Here is a 21570-nt window from a genome sequence, read left to right as displayed (position 1 = left end):
CGCCTGTGACACCTAAATCCGACTTGAGAGAAAGCAGCTGCTGATTTATGTGAGCAGTCCAGGAGGTCTTGTAGCACAGTGGTAGCATCCCTACTTCTGTAGCAGAAGCTCTGGGTTCAAGTCCAACAACGTCACTTGCTGACCACGGAAGCAGCATTTATAACACGGTTCTACATGCTAGTAATCAGCTCGGGAATCCTTCCCCCACTTCCCCACTGACCCCCAAAGGAAAACAAGTGTGTATGTGACAAAATACTACCAAACATCCATGGGCACCTGCCTCTGTGAAATGTGCATGTGCAAAATTTGCCACATTATTACCACCACAAAAATGGTAGTTGTTGGGCTGGATTCTCCGTTCCTGAGTGCAAGTGCTGACGCCAACGAAGGATCTGTGGTGTTCCACGTCAGAAAAATCAGTGCCACACCTGCACCGATTCCGCTATTTATGCACCGGCACCGCGTGCAAGACCTGCCGAGAACACCAGAAATGGTTTAGGAATCGAAGAGTCTGTGATGGACATGCTCTTGCTGAAAAGTTGCAGCTGCGCGCGCACAATAGACCCCCACACACACACTGATCCCACCAGAAAAGATGGCACCGGTTGTGCTGAACCACGTATACCTTCACCCCGACCCCACAGCCCACCTCTTGGCCACCTCCCACTATTTCCCCCAGCCCTGGCAGAAGCACCCCGGCCAGCAGCAGCACGACTGTTGGTGAAGCATGGTGGTTCTGGACAATGTCCGTATGCCCTCTCTCTGTCTCTCTCTCTCCACAGCCACCACGCTAGGTTCCCGACTGTTCAGAGCACACGTGGACTGCGACATCAGGAATGCGGCTCATCGGAGACAGAGTGTCATGGGTAGGCCCGATAATGAGATGCAAACACAATTCCAACTACACGCAGCGCACATCGCAATGGCGCCGTTTTAGAGGGGGCGGAACATTGCAATTCAGTGTCAGACCGGCGCCTGCCGTGACTTCAGCGTCGGGTGCTATTATCCACCCAATCACCATTCCCGATTTCGGCGCTGGCTATGGAGAATCCCGCCTGTTGTGTTTGGAGGAAGATTGGTCGTGGAGTTCTCCAGGTGGCACTGCCAGGCTGGCGCTTTTTCCATTGCCGATTGCCGGGGATCGGGCCCAGGGTTGCCCAACCTGTGTGAGGTGGGTGCGGTGGGGGTGGGGAGGGGGGGGGGGGGGGGGGGGGGGGGGGGGGGGTGGGGGGGGGGGGGGGGGGGGGGTGTCCCAATCTCTACCTGCATTGAGGATCTCTGCTAACCGGAGACCCGCAGTGCGGGAAATGCGACTGAGTGTGACCTGGGTGGGGGGGCGTTTCCTGCCAGGGCACTAAAAAAACACTGCAATTGGATAGCGGGATGGCACAGTGGTTAGTACTGCTGCCCATCACGGAATGCCCTCCTTCTATGGTTCCCAGTGCTACAGTCACCGGGAACAACCCCGCTAAGCCCGCCCAGAACTGACTCTATATTTTTATAGTTAGATCGCGCCCTGTATCTATAAGGATAGTCATCTTAAGAGGTTGGGTCTGGGCTTCCGGTGGTGAACATGGAGTGAGCGATCGCTCATTTGGTGGAAACCGCTCAAGGTGGATTTTTCCGGTCTTTCCCCACCTGAGGGATGAAGCATTTGAGTGCAAGAGGTACAGGAGTGCCTGGGGAAGGTTTTACTCCTCTGGTGTGGCTGGTGGATGGTTCCACGGAATAAGAATGGGGCAAGAAGGAAAGAGCAGCTGGAGCAGGAGAGTCTTCGTGGTTGGCCACAGGAAAATATGAAGGAGGAAAAGGGGCTACGCTGCCTGTCCAGTGGTCAATGGAACAGATAATAGAGTTCCTTAATGGAAAGTTCAGCCAGCAGAGGAAAGAGACCCCAGAAGACCTGGCCAAGGTCGTGGAACCGATTAAGTCGGGGATCGAGAGAGTGGAGCAGAGGCTGGAGTCCCAGGGCCAGGTGATCCAGAAAGTGGAGGAGGCGGTGGGGGAGCAGGAGGAGCAGCTGACCTCGGTGGCTGAGGTGGGGGTGATGCGGGAGCCCCAAAAGAGGCTGAAGGGGAAGGTGGAGGATCTGGAAAATCGCTCCAGAAGACAAAACCTTAGGATCGTGGGGATGCCCGAAGACATCAAAGGTGCAGAGGTCGGTGCATACGAGGCTAAGATGCTGGAGAAGCTGGTGAGGGACGGGGCCTTCGACCGGCCTCTGCAGGTGGATTGTAGTGATCCATGTCATATTTTAAATATAATGACTTATCTAAAATATATATATTACTCTTGAATCCACCAGGATGATAAAATGACCAGTAGTCTTCTTGTTGAAAGATGAACTATTTAATGAATAATAAAATAATAAACTGTGAGTCCTTTTACACAATACTAAACTAACAATAAAGAATTAAAGTACAATACAGATAACTATATGACTATACACTATTACAACAAACTAGTTCTAACTTCTCTCACTCTAGCTATTCTATGTCTTGCTTGTTCACTGTTCTGAATCAGATCATCATGTCATCTGAATTACAAAAGGCGGAAAATCAGTTCTTATAGTATCTGACTGTGAGCCATCTAGTGTTAAAATGACTGTACTACATTTACATACATTGATCATGTATATTGATATCTGAATATCACTACACGGGTGTACTAGGACCTGGGAGCATAACTGCCGAAGAGGAGGGCCGGGTTCAACTGGATCAAGGTTGCCCAAAGGGGGCTGAAGTTTAGAATATTGTATCCGGCCCATCTTTGGTTGACTTTCCAGAAATGAGAGTACTATTTTGGCCTGCCAGAAGAGGCAATGGAGTTTATGAACTGGGACAATGGACTGGGAAGAGAGTGAGGACATTGAACTTTGGAGGGGTTTATGTGTTGTTTAAAAGTTTTTGATGGCGGGTTTTGTGGAGGGCTTGTTTTTCATGGCGGAACATCGAGGGTGAGTGCACATTTGTTACTCTTTAGGGGAGTATGGTTGGGGAGGGGTGGGGAGGTCGGAGGCCTTAGGCGGGGGCCATGCCAGCTGGGTGGGCTAGATAATGGGAGTGAAGTGCGACATTGTCAGGCGGCAGGCGTGGGTGGGGGATGGGCTGGTGTTTGTTTCGTGGGGGGGAGGGTTGCTGACAAGGGTGTGGTTGATGTGGCGCAGTTGGAAAGGAATCGATGATGGTGGACATCCGAGTGTAAACATGGAGGGTCACGTGACACGGGCCCGGGGCAGGCTCAAAAAGGGTTATGGCTGATCCGCAGGCTTGTGATGTGGAACGTGAGGGGGCTGAATGAGCCGCTCAAACTGTCACGTGTGTTCGTGCCCCTGAGGAGTCTGAAGGTGGACGTGGCCTTTTTGCAGTAGGCGCACCTAAAGATAGGGGACTAGACAAGGTTGAGGAAAGGATGGGTGGGGCAGAGTTCCACTCGGGACTGGATATTAGTTGTTTACAATGTTGTTTGATCTGCTTTTTTTAAAAGATGAAAATGCCTTGAATAAAATATTTTAAAAAGAGGTTGGGTCTGTTTTCCTTGGAGAAAAGAAAACTGAGAGGAGATTTGATAGAAGCCTTCAAGATCTTGAGGGGGATGGACAGGATAAATAGTGATAATTTTTTACCTCTCAAGAGAGCATCACGAACGAGAGGACGCGGATTCAAAATAATGGGCGAAAGGAATAGAAGCGATGTGAGGAAAATTAAATTTCACCCAGAGGGTGGTTGATTTCTGGAAGGAACTTCCTGAGAGGCTGGTGGAGGCAGATTCAATCGAGGTATTCAAAAGGGAATTGGATTGCTATCTGAAAATAAAGAATATACAATATTCTTTATAAGGAACGGGAGTGGGGCTTTGTACAGAGCTCTGTCAGAGAGCCAATGCAGATTTGACAGGCCGAATGATTCTGTAGTCATTGATATAGATCAGAAAGTCATCTGAAAGGATATCCAAATAGAACATCTGGCCCATCAACTTGCTCCCCCATGATTTCAGTAAGATCCTGGCTGATTTAATTGTGACCTGAACAGCACTTTCTTGCTTTTTGCTCTCATGGTATTTGACTCATGTGTCAAACAAAATTCTGTCCAACTCAGCTTTGAATACATTTAATGACCCAACCTACACTGCTCAATGGGGAAGAGAATTCCAAAGACTAATGACCCTTTGAGATAAGAAATTGCTCCTTATCTCCATCTTGAATGGGAGACCCCTCATTTTTCAACTGTGCCACCTGATTCTAGATTCCATCATGAGTGGAAATGTCTGAGCAGCGTGGTGGTGCAGTGGTTAGCACTGCTGCCTCATGGCGCCGAGGTCCCAGGTTTGATCCCGGCCCCGGGTCACTGTCCATGTGGAGTTTGCACATTCTCCCCGTGTTTACAAGGGTTTCGCCCCCACAACCCAAAGATGTGCAGGGTACGAGGATTGGCCACGCTAAATTGCCTCTTAATTGGAAAAAATGGATTGGGTACTCTAAATTTATAAAACAAAAATGAGTGGAAATGTCCTCTCAGCATCTACCCCGTCAAGCTCCCTCAGAATCTTTTATGTTTCAATGACAATCCTATGTAACATGATTTTAGGAAAGACTGCAGGATGTACGCAACTGCACAGAAATTTATTTCTGTATATTTCCCAGAGGGAGATTTTGGATTATTCCTCACCGTTTGTTCTTCAGCATTTTATTTACTTTGATCAAAGTACAGGAAGCAGCAAATATTGCGAGGTGTGCACTAGTAGTATCTGCAAGCATGGAACGGGAGCCGTGAAAGACCAGGTGACGGTAGGGAAGAGGAAAAGGTGCAAACTTCAAATTGCCAGCTTATTTCTGCTCTGCAACAGATGACAATAAAGTTCCAAAACCCTGCACCACCAGTAGCAGATTCATGTTCAGATGTGTTCATTGTATTCAAGAGAATGGTTAAATTGCTAATATATTCGGCTTAGAATTGCATTGGAGAGCACATAATGCAAGGAAGTACTGAAATCCTTTGGCTATTGCACACGTTGTTTGCATCATTTGATTTGTGGACCACCTTCAGGATTGAAACCCAATGGAATAAAGAGTTCAGTTTCTGATCTCTCAGTGAGGAGTTCATTATAGTATGAGTAAGGGACTAATCAAATGGATTTGTGTGTGAGTGTACGCGTGCAGATGCATGTGAATTGGAGATATGGGAATCAAGTAAATAAACTTAAAAGTAAAAAGTACTTTTAGTGTTTGAAATTACATTTAACATAATAGATCTCTCCAAGTAAAAATCTGCATGTACTTATCCGACAAAATTCATTTCTTAAGCACCATTTCAACTGTCATTGCAGCTGCCTCCTTGTTGTTTGGTCAGCTAGGAAAACTCTTGTCATTTACTGTTGTGCATTATTTTTCTCCAAATTATGTAAGAGCCAACACACCTTCCTTCACACCATAATATTTCATGTACTGTTGAACTCGGTTTCCCCAAAACAGGCGTCAAACTTTAAATCAAATGAATAAGTTATTTGTGTTTATCAAATTGTTTGATTTGTGAAAAAAAGTTGCATCCAAATCAATGAACTGTACTGAAGCCAGTGTCTATGGGACTTCCTGCAACAAAGTATATGTGAACCCGTGCCCAATATATTTGTGTGTATGAATTTATTTAATTATTTTTTCCTGGGATGATTGGTAGATGTTCAATTTGGAAATCATGCTTAAATTATTATTTATTTTTGCCTTCCAGTCTCCATCAAAAGAAAGTTATGTTGTATAAGATCTGAGATGAACCTTGATAATCCGTGTTACTGTTCACCTTGGGGGCGATTCCCTGGCCGCGTGGCACCCAGCGTAAATCCCGTTATGTTGGGAGAATAGCAGGAGAGCCCCTAAATGAGGTTTGTGCTGGGCGTTGACCATTGCACGATGCTCCTGGCCCACTGCAGCTGACGGAAGCACTGGTACCGGCAATAGGGGAGGAACTGATACTGGCAAGAAGGGGGGGGGGGGGGGGGGGGGCACTGTCAGGGTGACAGTGGCAGGGGCTGGACCTGAAAGAGGTGGAGCTGTGCATGGATCAGAGGGATGGAGGGGGTGGGGAGGTCAGAGTTAAAGAAACTGCAGGCCTTTAAATGTCTGTTGATAGGTTTTAAGACATTTAAAAAAAAATTTAGAGTACCCAATTAATTTTTTCCAATTAAGTGGCAATGTAGCATGGCCAATCCACCTACCCTGCACATCTTTGGGTTGTGGGGGCGAAACCCACGCAAGCAACTGGAAAATGTGCAAACTCCACACGGACAGTGCTGGGATCGAACCTGGGACCTCGGCGCCATGAGGCAGCAATGCTAACCACTGTGCCACCGTGCTGCCCCCTGTTTTAAGACATTTTAAGATGAATTTGAAAGACAAAGATAAATAATCTCATCCTGCCATGTAATGAATGTGCCATATCAGTGCTTTAATGTTGACTTGGATAGCAAGTGTCTTGGTTTACCATTTTATCCGAAGGTTGGTTACAGATTGATAGATTTGGAGACCTGAATATACTTGCCTGCAGGTTTGGCAGAGTATCACCAATAGATGATAATACGAGGAAAGACGAAAGAGAAGAACATAGAAGTAACACAAAAAAAAGAGTAAATTCTTACAAAGATTAGTTGACCTAAGTGTGGCAAGTTGATGGATGTGTATGGATTGAGCTCTTATGTCTCTAACAGTTGCTGGTGAGCAGTGCTCTAACTGTCTTGGTTGGAATTGGAGTCCTTGTTGTCTTCTAGTTTACTCCCTCTTGCTCTGTGAGCTCCTCCTCCTCTCTCTTTCTCTGATGATAATGTTTAGATTTTTCCTCTCCAGCTGTGTTATGATTTAATCAGATCTGAATTAGAAGAGCAGGGGCAATCTCTCAGTGGCATGTCCAATCCTCAACCATCACTTTTGAAACAGATTAAATATCAATCATCTCATTTACTATTTGTGGGGTCTCCATCTGTAGGTTACCAGACTTTCTTACAACACAATAGTGACTGCATTTTAAATATAATTCATGACACCAAAGCACCTTGGATATCACGAGGATGTGGCAGGAGATTTAGAAATACAAGTTTTTTTTTTAAGCTATGCACTCTATTTCTTTTGGTCTAGTTTCTGATTTCATTGGCTTCTACTAATTTATATTCTCATTGGTTTCTACTTGTTTTCCTTAACCATGAAGTTGATAAATAATGAAATAAAGCTGGGTGTTCAGCCAGCCAGTTGGTGCATGCAGTGGATTCCCAACTGTATTGCCTTATGGGAATTCCCGACTTGTCAGTCATATGGGTAGTTTAGTTTACACATAAGGAAGGTGTCAGCTGACTGTGTAGGAGTCCCAGCTGTTCAGCGACTTCTGGGAATTGTAGTGTAATTTAGGGTTGTGTATTGGAGCATGTTGCAAGGCCTCTGCAAAGATTTGGCTTACTGGAGAGAATGTAATGCTCTCTCCCTTGATGAGTTTGGTGACGGGAGACATTGGGGACTCTGCCACCTTCCTGTCTTCACCCCAATGAATACATGATGGGATGGTCCGCAGACTGCCTTCCTGCCCACTGTCAATTGAGGCACCGAAGTGGACAATTAATGTCCACTTAAGGGGCTCATCCCACTGGTATTCAATCAGTGGTAGGCAGGGGACCCACTTTGCAGGGAACCCAAAAAGCAAACCTATCATTCAAAGGCAATACATGCCTGATCGAAGGGGCCCACATTGGAAAAACAGGGCGCTGGGAGCCACTCCCCTGCTCTGGCTGCACCCTGGAGCCCCACTCCACAATCCCAACCCACCATATCTCACTTGTACATGTGTCCATCTTAAGCTCAGGTGGGGGTAATAATAGCACCAGGCCTCCTGCACACGCCCCACCTCCTTCGCCTCGTGGTTTAGAAGCAAGTTCAATGTAAGAAGCACAGCCTTTTAAAAAGTATGCTCTCTGAACGCGAAGAATGTCCCGGATTTGAAATCAATGGGCACGATGTAACCAAAATTAATGGGACTGAAAGTTGATGAATCCCCTGGACCTGATGACCTACTTTGCAGAGTGATGAAAGAGCTGGCTGTAGAGGTAATGATGCATTAGTGGTCATCTTCCAAAATTCTATCTATTCTAGAATGGTTCCCGCAGATTGGAAGGTAACGATTGTAACACACTGTTTAAGAAAGGAGGGAGTGAGAAATGGAGAAGTACAGAGCTGTTAGCCGTACATCAGTTGTAGAGAAGTCCAAAGATGTGCAGGTTAGGTGGATTGGTCACACTAAATTGCCCCGTAGTGTCCAAAACTTAGGTGGGGTTGCTGGGTTATGCGATAGGGTGGAGTTGTGGGCGTAGGTAGGGTGCTCTTTTAGGGGCAGGTGTAGACTCGCTGGCCGAATGTCTCCTTCTGCTCTGTAAATTCCATGATTCTATGAAAAGGTTAGAATCCAATATAAAGAATGTGATAACCGAACACTGAGAAAACAATGGTAGGATTGGGCAGTGTAAATGTGAATTTATGAAAGGAAAATCATGTTTGACAAATCTAAGTGTTTTGAGGATGAAAAATGAAAATGAAAATCGCTTATTGTCACGAGTAGGCTTCAATGAAGTTACTGTGAAAAGCCCCTAGTCGCCACATTCCGGCGCCTGTCCGGGGAGGCTGGTACGGGAATCGAACCGTGCTGCTGGCCTGCTTGGTCTGCTTTAAAAGCCAGCGATTAGCCCTGTGAGCTAAACCATGCAACTAGCAGAATAGATAAGGGGGAAACCATGGCTGTGGTTTATTTGGATTTTGAGAAGGCTTTTGACAAGATCCCACATAAGAGATAATTGGGGTATAAGGGATTGGGGGTAATCATAGAATCCCTACAGTGCAGAAGAAGGCCATTCAGCCTGTCAAGTTTGCACCGAAATTCCACCTAGGTTGCCTTCCCCACCCTATCCATATAACCCCACTTAACCTGCACATCTTTGGACTGTGGGAGGAAACCGGAGCACCCGGAGGAAACCCATGCAGACACGGGAAGAATGGGAATGGACAGGATGGGTATAGATGGATAGGGCTCAAGGAAGTGCTGAGGGTTTTGGTCAAGGTTGCTATGCAGGCATGGAGAGCTGAAGGGCTTGTTCATGTACTGTATTGTTCTTTGTTCTTTGTTCCACACAGTCACCCAAGGCTGGAATTAAACACAGGTCCCTGGTGCTGTGAATCAGCAGTGCCAACCACTGTGCAACTATGCCGCGCATATATTGAAAATGAAATGAAAATGAAAATCGCTTATTGTCACGAGTAGGCTTCAATGAAGTTACTGTGAAAAGCCCCTAGTCGCCACATTCCGGCGCCTGTCCGGGGAGGCTGGTACAGGAATCGAACCGTGCTGCTGGCCTGCTTGGTCTGCTTTAAAAGCCAGCGATTTAGCCTGGTGAGCTAAACCAGCCCCTATTGGGATGGATTGAGAATTGGTTTATGGACACAAAATAGAGAGCAGGAATACATGAGTCTGGTTGGTGGGCTGTGATTTGTGGCTGTTCATAATCCAAATTAATGATTTGGATGTGGGGACCAAACAAAGTCTTTCCAAGTTTGCTGATGACACAAAACTAGGTGGGAATGTGAGTGTGAGGAGGATGCAAGGATATTCAATGAGTGGGTAAGAACATGGCAGATGGAGTAACATTATCATACAATCATAGAATTCCGACAGTGCAGAAGGAGGTCATTTGGATCATTGAGTCTGCACCAGCTCTGTCCTATCCCCGTAACCCCATCTACCTGATCATCTTTGGACACTAAAGGGAAATTTAGCATGGCCAATCCACCTAACCTGCACATCTTTGGATGCAGACACGAGGAGAACATGCAAACTGCATACCAACAGTGACGCAAGGCCTGAATTGAACTCAGTCTTTGATGCTGTGATGCAGCAGTGCTAACCATTTCCTCCGGGTGCTCCGCTTTTCCCCCACATTCCAAAGATGTGAAAGTTAGGTGGATTGGCCATGCCAAATTGCCTCTTCATGTCCAAAATATCAGGTGGGTTTACTGGGTTACAGGGATAGGGTGGAGGTGCGAGCTTAAGTAGGGTGCTCTTTCCAAGGGCCGGTGCAGACTCGATGGGCTGAATGGCCCCCTTCTTCACTGTAAATCCTATGATTCAATGATTCTCTCCATGGCAGAGCATGCAGATGCCACACTGTCAGTGGTGAACACATACATGGAGAGTTGGGGTCATGTTCCATGCATTTCACTTCTTAACCCAATCCTGCAGTTCATTGGAGAGTTAATATTGAGGCCTATCGCTTACTGTCACAGGGAAGTTTCAAACAAGCAGTATATTAAAGAGAAAGTAAGTTTAAAAATATGTCCGTCTGTCAGGTTAGTGTTGCTGTACAGTAGAAAACTAACACATGGTAGTCAGACCTCAACGGGTTGCACTCTCACTTCTGAGTCAGAATGTTGTATGTCAGGTCTCAGTTCTGAGACTACAGCAAAGAACCCAGATGAATACTCCATTGCAGTACAGAAGCAGCACTGCACCTTCAGATGTAGCTGTCTTTCGGTTCACACGTTAAACGAAGAGCGTGTCTGCCTTCTGAGATAAAAGAGCCAATGGCACTGTTTTCAAGAAAAGCAGGGAAGTTCTCTCTGATGTTCTGTCAAATATTTATCCCACAACTAACATCTAAAAAATAGACTACATTGTCATTATCACATTGCCCCACATAGACCCTGGGGCGCGATTCTCCGCTGTCCACGACGGGTCGGAGAATAGCGGGAGGGCCTTCCCGACATTTTCCCCGATCTCCCGCTATTCTACCCCCCCCCCCCCCCCTCCACGGCCGCCCCACGACACGAATCGCTGCTCGCCGTTTTTTACGGCGAACAGCGATTCTCCCCTGGCTGATGGGCCGAGTTCCCAGGCCTTTACGGCCGTTTTCACGAACGCAAACACACCTGCTCTCACCGGGTGAAATTCTCCGACCCCCAGCAGGGTCGGAGAATCGCCTGGGGGCGCCTAAAATCCTGCCCCCGCCGTGGCAGAGATTCTCCGCCACCCGGGAAGTGGCGGCGGAATCTCACCACTCCGATCGGAGAGGCCCCTGCGGTGATTCTCCGGCCCGGATGGGCCGAAGTCCCGCCGCTGGGAGGCCTCTCCCACCGCCGAGGTTTAAACCACCTCTGGAACGGCGGGCTCAGCGGCGCGAGCAGGCCCCTGGGGTCCTGAGAATTCCCCACCTTTGGGGAGGCACGACCCCTGAGTGGTTGGCACCACTCCCCTACTCCGGGACCCTCCGTCACGCCGGGAAGGGGAGAATGCTGCCCACCGTTCGTGAAAGCGGACGCAAAGTGCCGTTCCAGACAACCATGGCACCGATCGGCACGGCCGCACCACGGGAGGGGGCGCGGAGACTGCCGTGAAACACGGCCAGTTTCACGGCAGCCTTTACGACTCTCCGCATTTGCGGAGAATCGCGCCCGTTAACCTTTGCTTGTGCTATGTGCAAATTGGCTACCTCATTTCCCGTAACGATGACTACACTTCAAAATTATCTCTTTGTACTTTGGGCCATCTTGAGGTTATGAAAAAAGCTTTTTTAATGCAAGATCTTTCTCTCCTTTGCTGCCCTGAAGATCGTAATTCACCTTTATAGGGGAGTCCTGAGCAGAAACCAAATTTACCTGTTAAAACTAGGTGACCAGTATTTCCACGTTTCCAATTGCCATGACAGAAGCTAGTGAACCAGTCACCTTTGCCATCTTAGCTGTAGGTGGGGCGAATTTTGAGGTAGCCAAAGGATTGGTGATAAAGTGGACAAAAAAGTGTTTCTGATAAACAAGTCTCAAGTCACAAGGTAAATTGATCTGAAAATAATAAAAATGGTGGGCGAGATTCTCTCAGCCCAGGCCGGGCCGGAGAATCGCTGGGACGGGCGCGAATCGCGCTACGCCACCCTGTCACAGTTGGCGCGGCGCCGATCGAGGGCCGCTCCCGGCGATTTTCGGCACGGGATGGGCCGAGCAGCCGCACAAATAAATCCGAGTCCCGCCGGCGCCGTTCACACCTGGGGCGAAATTCTCCGACCCCACGCAGGGTCGGAGAATCGGCCGGCAGCGGCGTTAATCCCGCTCCCGCAGGGTTTTTAATTCTCTGACCGGCCAAAAACCGGCGCTGTGCAAATCCCGCCGGCAGCCTCTGAAAACAGCTGGCGCCGGCGGGATTTCATTATATTTTTATTTCCACAAATCTCCGGCCCGGATGGGCCGAAGTCCCGCCGACGTGGCCACGGGTCACGTCGGCGAAAATCACAGTAGCTTTAAAACGCCTTCAACCATTGATGATGGTTGACGGCGTTCAGTGTCGGGGGGGGGGGTTGCGGCATTGGGGGGGGGGTTGCGGCATCGGGGGGGGGTTGCGGCATCGGGGGGGGTTGCGGCATCGGGGGGGGGTTTGCGGCATCGGGGGGGTTGCGGCATCGGGGGGGGGGGGGGGTTGTGGCATGGGGGGGTTTGGGGGCAGCGGCGTGCAGAGAGGGGGGGGGGCGACGGATGCCCGGGGCCAATGTACCGTCGCCCCCCCCTCTGTACGCCGCTGCCCCCTACCCCAACCACCCCCCCTCACCACCCCTACCTCCCTCCAACGCCCCTACCCCCCTCCCCACCACCCCTACCCCCCTCCCACGCCCCTACCCCCCTCCCCACCACCCCTACCCCCCTCCCCACCACCCCTACCCCCCTCCAACGCCGCCCCCCATCTCTCGCAACGCCGCAACCCCCCACCCTCAATGCCGCAACCCCCCCTCATCGCCGCAACACCCCCCTCATCGCCGCAACCCCCCCCTCTCAACGCCGGGTCCCCCCCCCCTCAACGCCGGGTCCCCCCCCCCCTCAACGCCGGGTCCCCCCCCTCAACGCCGGTACCCACACCCCGTCCCCCTCCCTCTGAAGGCCGGTACCCACACCCCCCCTCCCTCTGAAGGCCGGTACCCACACCCCCCCTCTCTCCTCCTCCTCCCTTCCTTCCTCCTCCCCCCTTCCTTCCTCCCCCCCCTCCTTCCTCCTCCCCCCTTCCTTCCTCCTCCCCCCCTTCCTTCCTCCGTTAGTGGGGGGGGGGGTGCGGCGTTGGAGGGGGGTAGGGGTGGTGAGGGGGGGGTTGGGGTAGGGGCAGCGGCGTGCAGAGGAGGGGGGCGACGGTGCGTTGGCCCCGGGCATCCGTCGCCCCCCTCCTCTGCACGCCGCTGCCGCTGCCCCTACCCCAACCCCCCCCACCACCCCTACCCCCTTCACCACCCCTACCCCTCTCCAACGCCACCCCCCCTCCAACGCCGCCCCCCCTCTCTCAACTCAACACCGCAACCCCCTCTCTCAACTCAACACCGCAACCCCCCCCTCTCAACTCAACGCCGCAAACCCCCCCCCTCTCTCAACTCAACGCCGCAAACCCCCCCCCCTCTCCTCTCAACTCAACGCCGCAAACCCCCCAACGGCGGGTCTGTCTCTCTCTCCTCCCCCCCCCCCCCCAAATGCCGGTCTGTCTCTCCCCCCCCCCCCCCCTCCAAAATGCCGGTCTGTCTCTCTCCTCCTCCTCCCCCCCCCCCAATGCCGGTCTGTCTCTCTCTCTCCCCCCCCCCCCCAAATGCCGGGCCTGTCTCTCTCCTCCCCCCCCCCCAAATGCCGGTCTATCTCTCTCCTCCTCCCCCCCCCCCCAAACGCCGGGCTGTCTCTCTCCTCCTCCTCCCCCCCCCCCCCAAAAACGCCGGGTCTCACCACTTCCGCAGCTGGTGAAACTGACGCGTATCGCGTCAGTCCACTGCTGGCCCCTCCGGGAACTGAGAATAGCCGCCTAAAAGAAGGCCCCCACGCCGGAGTCATCTACACCAATTTTGCTCGCCGGAAATCGGCGTTACGACGGTCTGCAGAGAATTTCGCTCCTGGTCTTACCCAGTGGGACCTCGCCGTTAATGGATCCGGGGGCAGCCTGGTGGCGGGGGAGGGGGTGTCCGACCCCGGGGGGGAGCCTCCGCTGTGGTCTGGCCGAAGATCGGGCCCTACCGATTGGTGGGCTGGCCTCTCGGGCTGGGGGCCTCTTTTGGTCCGCGCCGGCCCCTGTAACCCTATGCCATGTTGTGTCGGGGCCGGTGCGGAGAAGGGAGTCACCACAAATGTGCGGGAATCGCGCCGGTCCCACGGCGCATGCGCGCAATGGCGCTGGGCCCACTGCATATGCGCAGACCCGTGGCGCCCATCCGACGCTGGGATCGGCATCTGAAGCGACCCACGCTGCTCCACTGCCGTGCTGGCCCCCTACAGGGGTTAGAATCGGTGCTCCTGAGGCCATGTTGACGCCATCGAGAAACGCGACGGCGTTTACGATGGCGTCAACACTTAGCCTCAGGATCAGAGAATCCCACCCAGAATGTATGGTAAGTTTGTGCAAAATATTAATTTAGATTACATTTTAATTTTATCAAAGATCTCCACAAGACAAAAGAAATATTAAACAACGTATAAACCTGGTGTCAGAAAGAAATACAAATAGCCGGTTTACAGTTGTAGAGAAGCAAGATCGTAAATCCTTCCTGTGATAAAGTGTTCCAGTTGTACCCAAACATTTCTTTTAATGATACGTGGCCCAGGAATGCTGTGAGTGGGTGGCATTTGAGACATGCAAAGGACAAGTGATTTTTCAAAGTTGCACTGAGTAATTGTGACTCATCCTTTGGGCTACAGCCTGCCCACTCAGAGCTATCACTTTGCTGATTGCCATCTCCCTGTGCAATGAAATATTTACGCACTTGCCCTGCGCTTACCATGCACTATTGATTTTTTTCCTGTAAACTGAGTTATATTTAGTCCTGAAGGTTGGAATATAGATTACAGTCCAATAAATTGGATTTTTTGTTTGCTGCCTAAAGCTTTGTGGAAAACTGTTTTCTTTGTGTGTGTGTTTTGTTTTGGCTTACTGATACTACAATTGAGATGTAGAAATCCTGCTTTTCTCAGCAGGTTTACCCTCCATTGACTATGTTCTGTGAGTACAACAAGGTTTCATAATTATGTCTGACAGTTGATTTAAATTACTTTTTTTCAGGAGCTTATATAAAAATAATCTTGAATGTGCAATTTCTGAGCATCAGGGAGAGGAGATTTTCCCCCTTTACATTCATTTCTTATGAAGGGGAAAATTAAAAATTCTTGTCTGCTGAAAACCCTTGAGGACTTATTTTTAGTAGCATTGCTTCGGGGAAGAGTTCTGAAAGATTTGCAGTTATTTTTTGTGTCCTAGATTACTCAAGAGACTGCTAAACATAGAGACAGCTTCGGCACACAGACATGCCCAGGGCTGAGGTTGGCTCAGTAGATGCTGCTTTTCCTGTTTACATTCATGTAAAACTGAAACGTATTGAGGAGAATTAAAATGATTTTGTCCAACAATGTTGTCATGGTGCCATTGTGTCGGACAGCATGGCGTCAATACCCTGACTGGGGGCAAAGTATTGGTGTTATGCCACCGATGTGATCATATTTCTTTTGTCGGCGAGATTTTCAAATTGCCTCGTCTGGCTGCATCAAGAGTCAAACCCAGGTTCCAGTGAATTTTATGGCAGCCCAAGTGTTGTCAAACTGACCTCAAAACAATCCCAAAGGAGAACAGGATCACTGTCACAGGCCAGGCGGAACGAGGCATAGCTCAACATTGCAGAGTTATAGCAAAAAAATATTATTGCAGATGTGGTGTAGCAGAAAACAGGTGCATACTGAGAGAGCTGCAAAGGAAATCCAGTGCTCAAAGGGTTGAGTATCTCCATTCAGTGTAGCTGATCTGTGTGGTCTGCGGACCTGTGGGATAACCAGCATTCAGGATGTGCTTGCTGTGTGCTTCCAAAAGCTATCAGTACAATATTTCAACAATGATGTCCAATGTTGAATGGCAAAGCACAAATCTGCTTGGAAAAAAAAAGTGCGAGCATTTAAAGGGGAGCTATCCTCAAAAATCGTCAGCAAACATTTTACATTGTTTCCAAACACACAGTGTGATGTAAATCTCATTTCAAAGTATGATTGGATTAATTGGATACAATTGTGGTGTAACAATTGACAAATTACCTTTTCCTTACCACAAGCACAAAGTAAGTGTTGGTCAAGCTTCATTTCTTGAAACTCATTTCCTTTGAAAGCAGGGTGCGCATTCACAGTGCTACTGTGTTCCTGGTCATTGAGAAGCCAGGTTGCCACAAAATCTTGTGAAAAGGATAAATCATTTTGTCAGGATTTCTGGGCTGGAAATTATATTTTTTTCAGCTCTTACACAGTTCTAATTTTGAATTTAATATTTTACTGCAATGAAAAATGTAAATTATTTTTACTGCTTTGAGATGTTTCAAATGATTTCTGCTCCTCCATCTTTCCATTTTAATTCAAGTATTCCCCTAACCCACAGGACAAGATTGATTCCTCGTGAGGTACAGTAATCCGAGTGCCAATATCTTTATAATGATAGAGTTCCTACAGTACAAAAGGAGGCCATTCGGCCCATCAGGTCTGCACCGACCCTCTGAAAGTGCACCCTTGCTAAGGCCACTCCCCTGCCTTATAATCTGTAAATCCATGGCCAACCCACCTAACCTGCACATCTTTGGACTGTGGGAGTAAGCCAGAACCCCCAGAGGAAACCTACAAAGGCACAGGGAGAAAGTGCGAACTTTACACAGTCACCCAAGGCTGGAATTGAACCCAGGTCCTTTGTGCTGTGAGCAACAGTGCTAACCACTGTGCCACCATCCCACCTTTCCTATGTCTTTCACAAATGGCCAGCTTTTCATGTGCTGGGCTAACATTTCCCTCTTCCAGCCCAATTTAATTGACTAAAATCAACCAACCTGATGCAGTCTGGAGATTCAACTTGGTACATGACAGTTCATGGGTGGGATTGTCCGACCCCCCGCCGGGCCGGAGAATCGCCGGCGGGTGGCGGCAATCCCCTCCCCGCCGCCCCGACGCCGGCTGCCAGATTCTCCGGCGCCGGTTTTTCGGGAATCATGCTGCGCCGGTCGGAGGCCGTTGGCAGTGCTCCCCCCCCCCCCCCCGGCGATTCTCCGCCCCACGATGGGCCGAGTGGCCGCCCGTTTTCGGCCAGTCCCGCTAGCATAAATTAGATCGGGTCCTTACCGGCGGGACTTGGCTCTGCGGGCGGCCTGCGGAGTCCTCGGGGGGGGGGGGGGGGGGGGGGGGGATCTGGCCCCGGGGGAGTGCCAGTACATGCTGGATGCTGGCACTCCCGCGCATGCACCAACTTGCGCCGGCCGTGCTCGTGCCCGTATTGGCAGCTGGAGCTGCGTGAGCGCTCCAGTGCCGTGCTGCCCCCCTGTGCTGATCCTCGGAGCCAGATGACGCATCGTAAAAGGTTCCGCCGTTTACGACGGTGTCAACATTTAGCCTCAGGATCGGAGAATCCCGCCCCATGTATTTCGGCACTTTCTTTCTTGGCCAGTGGAATTGCATTGCACCTGTCTGGGAATAGTGCTCCTGGGATTTCTGTATATCAGAATAAAAGGATTGCACTTAATGTATTGCTTTTTCAAGTTCCCTAAAAATACCTGACATAAAATGAATTTCTTTTTGAAGAGCAGTGGTTGTTGATATGAAGGGAAATGCCTGTCCTGCCCTCAATTATATTTGCAATTTCATTAATGATATCCCACAGATGATCATTGTGACGTAACAAATTTAAATGGCATTAACCCTTTTAATGCAGTTTCCTTTGTTATATTTTATTATTTTTTATCTTTCATGTCGTCCTCGAGGGCTTCTATTGCCCTACCCTCACCTCTGCAATGAAGGCAGGTTAAAATGCTTGTTCAGAATCTCTTCCATTCTTGTATTCCCTGTTAGAAGGGTTTCTTCCTTCATTACCTCGTTGCCGTACTCCATTTTCACAGAATGGTTCCACAAATAGCAAATGGAACGAATGACCAATAAATTTGTTCCGTTGATGATGATTGAGAGATATAGGTTCCCCAGGTAAAAGGAGAATTCCCTGCATAATTTTCTCTCTAGGTTGGGGTGGGGGAGGAATGTTAACACAATTCATTCAATTGGAGTGGATATGTATTTGAAATACTCCGGGTTACTAAGATTCTGGATAGTCATCGGGAACCTGCCAAACAGCTAAATTGCCACAGTCAGCAGGGTCATGCAGATTGGGATTAAATTACTTCCTTGGGGCTGACTGTAATTTTAACCCCAATTAGAAAAGGAAATGCCATTCAGGCCCGGCCAGGAAGAAGAAAAAGCCTCCAAAGTCTGACACTTAACTTTGTGGAGCCATGAGTAAGGCTACTATTTCAAGCCTTCAGGCCGCAGGAAAATGTAGGCCTCCCCTGTCCTGGACATTTTCCACCTTACACAATGCCATCCCCCCCCCCCCCCCCCCCCCCCCCACCGCCCCCACCCCTCGGCCCAATTCATCCCCTAGACCCCCTTCATCAGATATTTACCTGCGAGGCCGATAGCCACTCGCCATGGAACATTTGATGAATCCCATGAGTCTAAATAGCCCAACATCAAATTTCTTCCAACAAATATACCTCTTGACTCCTGGACTCACCAGTTATTTTAATACATGATCCACTTCCAAAATGCAGTTTTAGGTTTCAGAACAATTAAATGATGTAAATATTTGTTCTTGTTGGAGGCTGCCTTTTAATTAGTATTGCTCAGTAGGAAAAACAGTTCGGACCAGTATTCATATTTCCCTGTTTCACTGTTTTTCCTTCTGTAAAAGAACTACTGCGCAATGGTGGTGGTGGTAAGACAGGTAGTTAACGAGCTGAGGATTGCTTTTTCATTGCTGAGCCTCCAATGTTGGCTTCAATTGCTGTTAACTGCTGTTAAAATCAATGAAGTAAAATTGGCCATTCTTTTATCCTTCATAACAAGCAAGTGCACTATTTACCCCCAATGATTCGTCCCACCAGCCAGGCAGTGAGGATGGAAATCTGTCCCAGAAAGCTCATTCAGAAAATACAATATTTTACTTCAAAAAATGTGATTTCAATATTTGCCCGTCCGGTTTGAAATTGTCATCCGTTCCACGAGATGTTCGACATTCCATTTTATTGGTTTAACAACTAACTTAAAGTCCCACACTTCAATTTGTTTTCAGTTCTTAGCTCAGCAAATGACGCAGCTCACAGACATCGGGGCCGCGATTCTCCCGATCCGCGACTTTGTGGGGGCTTGCGCTGGGCTGGAGGGACTCAGGTCAAGGGTCTTTCCTGGCATGGGGCTTGTTTGGTTGCTCTCCCCATCTGCAGCCTTTACACCCATTAAAGAGTCAGTCAGCATCTGAGAAATACACATTTCTAAGAATGTAGTGAAAGTGACCCAAACTGTACCCCCAAACCCTTTAAAAGGCTGACAATATGCCAATTTTAAAGGTCAGTGAGATGAAGGTAAAAGTAGTTCCTTTAAAGTAGTGGAAACCTTTGAAATGGTTTTCTCACAGTTAATGTAATTGCCCTTTAAAGCATAGATGCCTGTGTGTATGCCTAGAAGGCTGAAAACTTTGTTTTCATTCAATCTCATACACCATTGCCTGCTAAACATTTTTGATTGACAGGTCAAGACATTTCAAAGGGAAGATTTGGATTGTTTATTTATATAGCTCTGTAGGGATCCATTAACTCAGAGGAGCAGCTGCTTCTCTAACTGAAGTTTTACAAGGCTGCCTCTCTGTTCTCAAATTCTTACTGGAAAGAATAGGGGCTGGCCCCACAGCACTAACTACATAAGTTACATTTCTTTATTTCTGTCACTGCTTTATACACTCCATCCTTCAGATGAGACATTAAACCAAGGTTTCACCTGTCTGCTTGGGTGGATGTAAAAGATCTCATGGCACTATTTTGAAGAACAGGAGGGATATTATCTCCGGTGTCCTGGCCAATACTTATCCCTCAAAGTCACCGAGATAGGTTATTTTGTCGCTTGTGGAATTTGCTGTGCACAAATTGGCTTTTGTGTTTCCTACATTACAATAGTGACTACACTTGAAAAGTATTTAATTGGCTGTAAAACATTTTGAAGACATTCAGTGGCCACGAAAAGTGGGCTATAAAAATACAAGCCTTTATTTTTAATTGCACAAAGTCAGAAACTATCCTGTATTGTCTAAAGTGGCCCATCTGCTGTCTCCTCCTATTAATTTGACAGTGACATTAAAGCTGATCATGGCAAAAGACATAATCTTCACCTTGACAGATTGCATGATGGAAAATGGCTTAGGAAACAAATGTGAATTGATAAATAGAAAAATAATACATTTCTAACAGCAGTGAAAGAAATTACAGTTTATATATTTTTTTAATTGACTAGTTGATGTCACCTCACCACTTCCAGTGGTGCTACAACCAACTGCTCCAGTAGATTTACGAACTGACCTTCGGATCTCAATGCCAGCTGTGGACCCTACCGCAAGAGAACACCTGTTACAGCAAGAACTCCTCCTGTTGCAGCAGCAACAGCAGTTTCAGAAACAGCTTCTCTTTGCTGAGTTCCAGAAACAACATGAAACCCTCACCAGGCAGCACCAAGTCCAGCTTCAGGAACATCTCAAGGTAATGCAGCTTAAAACTTGTCAATCCAAGCAACATGCACTGCACAGAGATGGAGTGATAGACACCAGAATACGTGGAATCTTTAGTGCTCCCTGAGTTGAATGGGTGCATCTTATTATGGATGAGTATCTGGAAATAGATTTAATAGTTGTGATCACCCAAATGGCTGCGTCACATTTCATCTTGTCAGGCATTCACAATTAAATTCTTTAGTATACTGCCAGAAAAATAATATGGTCATTAACATTCTTGGGGCTGTCCTTCATGTGATGGCATTGCTGAATTTTGAATAGGAATGAGGACATATAGCTTGCATTTGACTCATATTCTGTCCCAAATCAAGCAGGGTAGTGGCAGAAAATGATGACTATTATCAGCATCTTCTACTCATGCCCCTGTCATCTAGATTTGTCATGAGGTGAAGAGCATGAGGGGCAGTAAAGAGGTGGGATGGGGGGTGGTGGGGGCAGGTGCTTGATCATGGAAGGAAAAGCAGCTCAGGCCCCATTTCCCTCAATTATTGGGGGCCCAGCGTTTCCTTTTAAGCTGAAACCCGCCTCTTCAGGTGCCGCAGCAAAACTGCCCAATTTCCCAAGTTGGGCTTCCACTTTCTTGCTGGGAATCCAGTTTGCATAAGCAGCCCTGACCAGAAAAGCTAGGTGGCTGTGGAGACCGGTCTACATTGGCAATCCTGAGTGTAATAATGAAATCATAGGCCCGTCATGCAAAGCATCAGAGGTACGTGACAACCTTTGAGTGATCTATTCTCAACTCAGAGGCTCACATAAGCCTTGTCCAATGACTCATTTTCTGCTGCAGCCCACTTGTTAAGAATATGACAACCTCCTGGAAAATGAATACACTGTTAAATGCTATTCACTACCATTGTGGTGGGTAACATTACACTTGATCAAGTAATCATATTGTCATCTCCAGTGTAACTGAAGATGGATAGCATTATTTAAC

At 48.4% G+C, this 21570-nt stretch overlaps 1 protein-coding gene across 1 annotated transcript in view; it reads left to right on the top strand.

Moving 5' to 3' along the window:
* The window catches only part of LOC119966162 (histone deacetylase 9-like), a 1160486-nt gene that overhangs the window by 575511 nt on the left and 563405 nt on the right, over positions 1-21570 (top strand). The window contains exon 5 of the mRNA XM_038797463.1: positions 20363-20604. Within this exon, the coding sequence (XP_038653391.1) occupies positions 20363-20604 (242 nt within the window). The remainder of the gene's footprint in view (positions 1-20362; positions 20605-21570) is intronic.

The sequence above is a fragment of the Scyliorhinus canicula genome, chromosome 5, assembly GCF_902713615.1.
Source record: "Scyliorhinus canicula chromosome 5, sScyCan1.1, whole genome shotgun sequence".
Classification (NCBI taxonomy): domain Eukaryota; kingdom Metazoa; phylum Chordata; class Chondrichthyes; order Carcharhiniformes; family Scyliorhinidae; genus Scyliorhinus; species Scyliorhinus canicula.
This window is presented reverse-complemented; position numbering and strand designations above follow the sequence as displayed.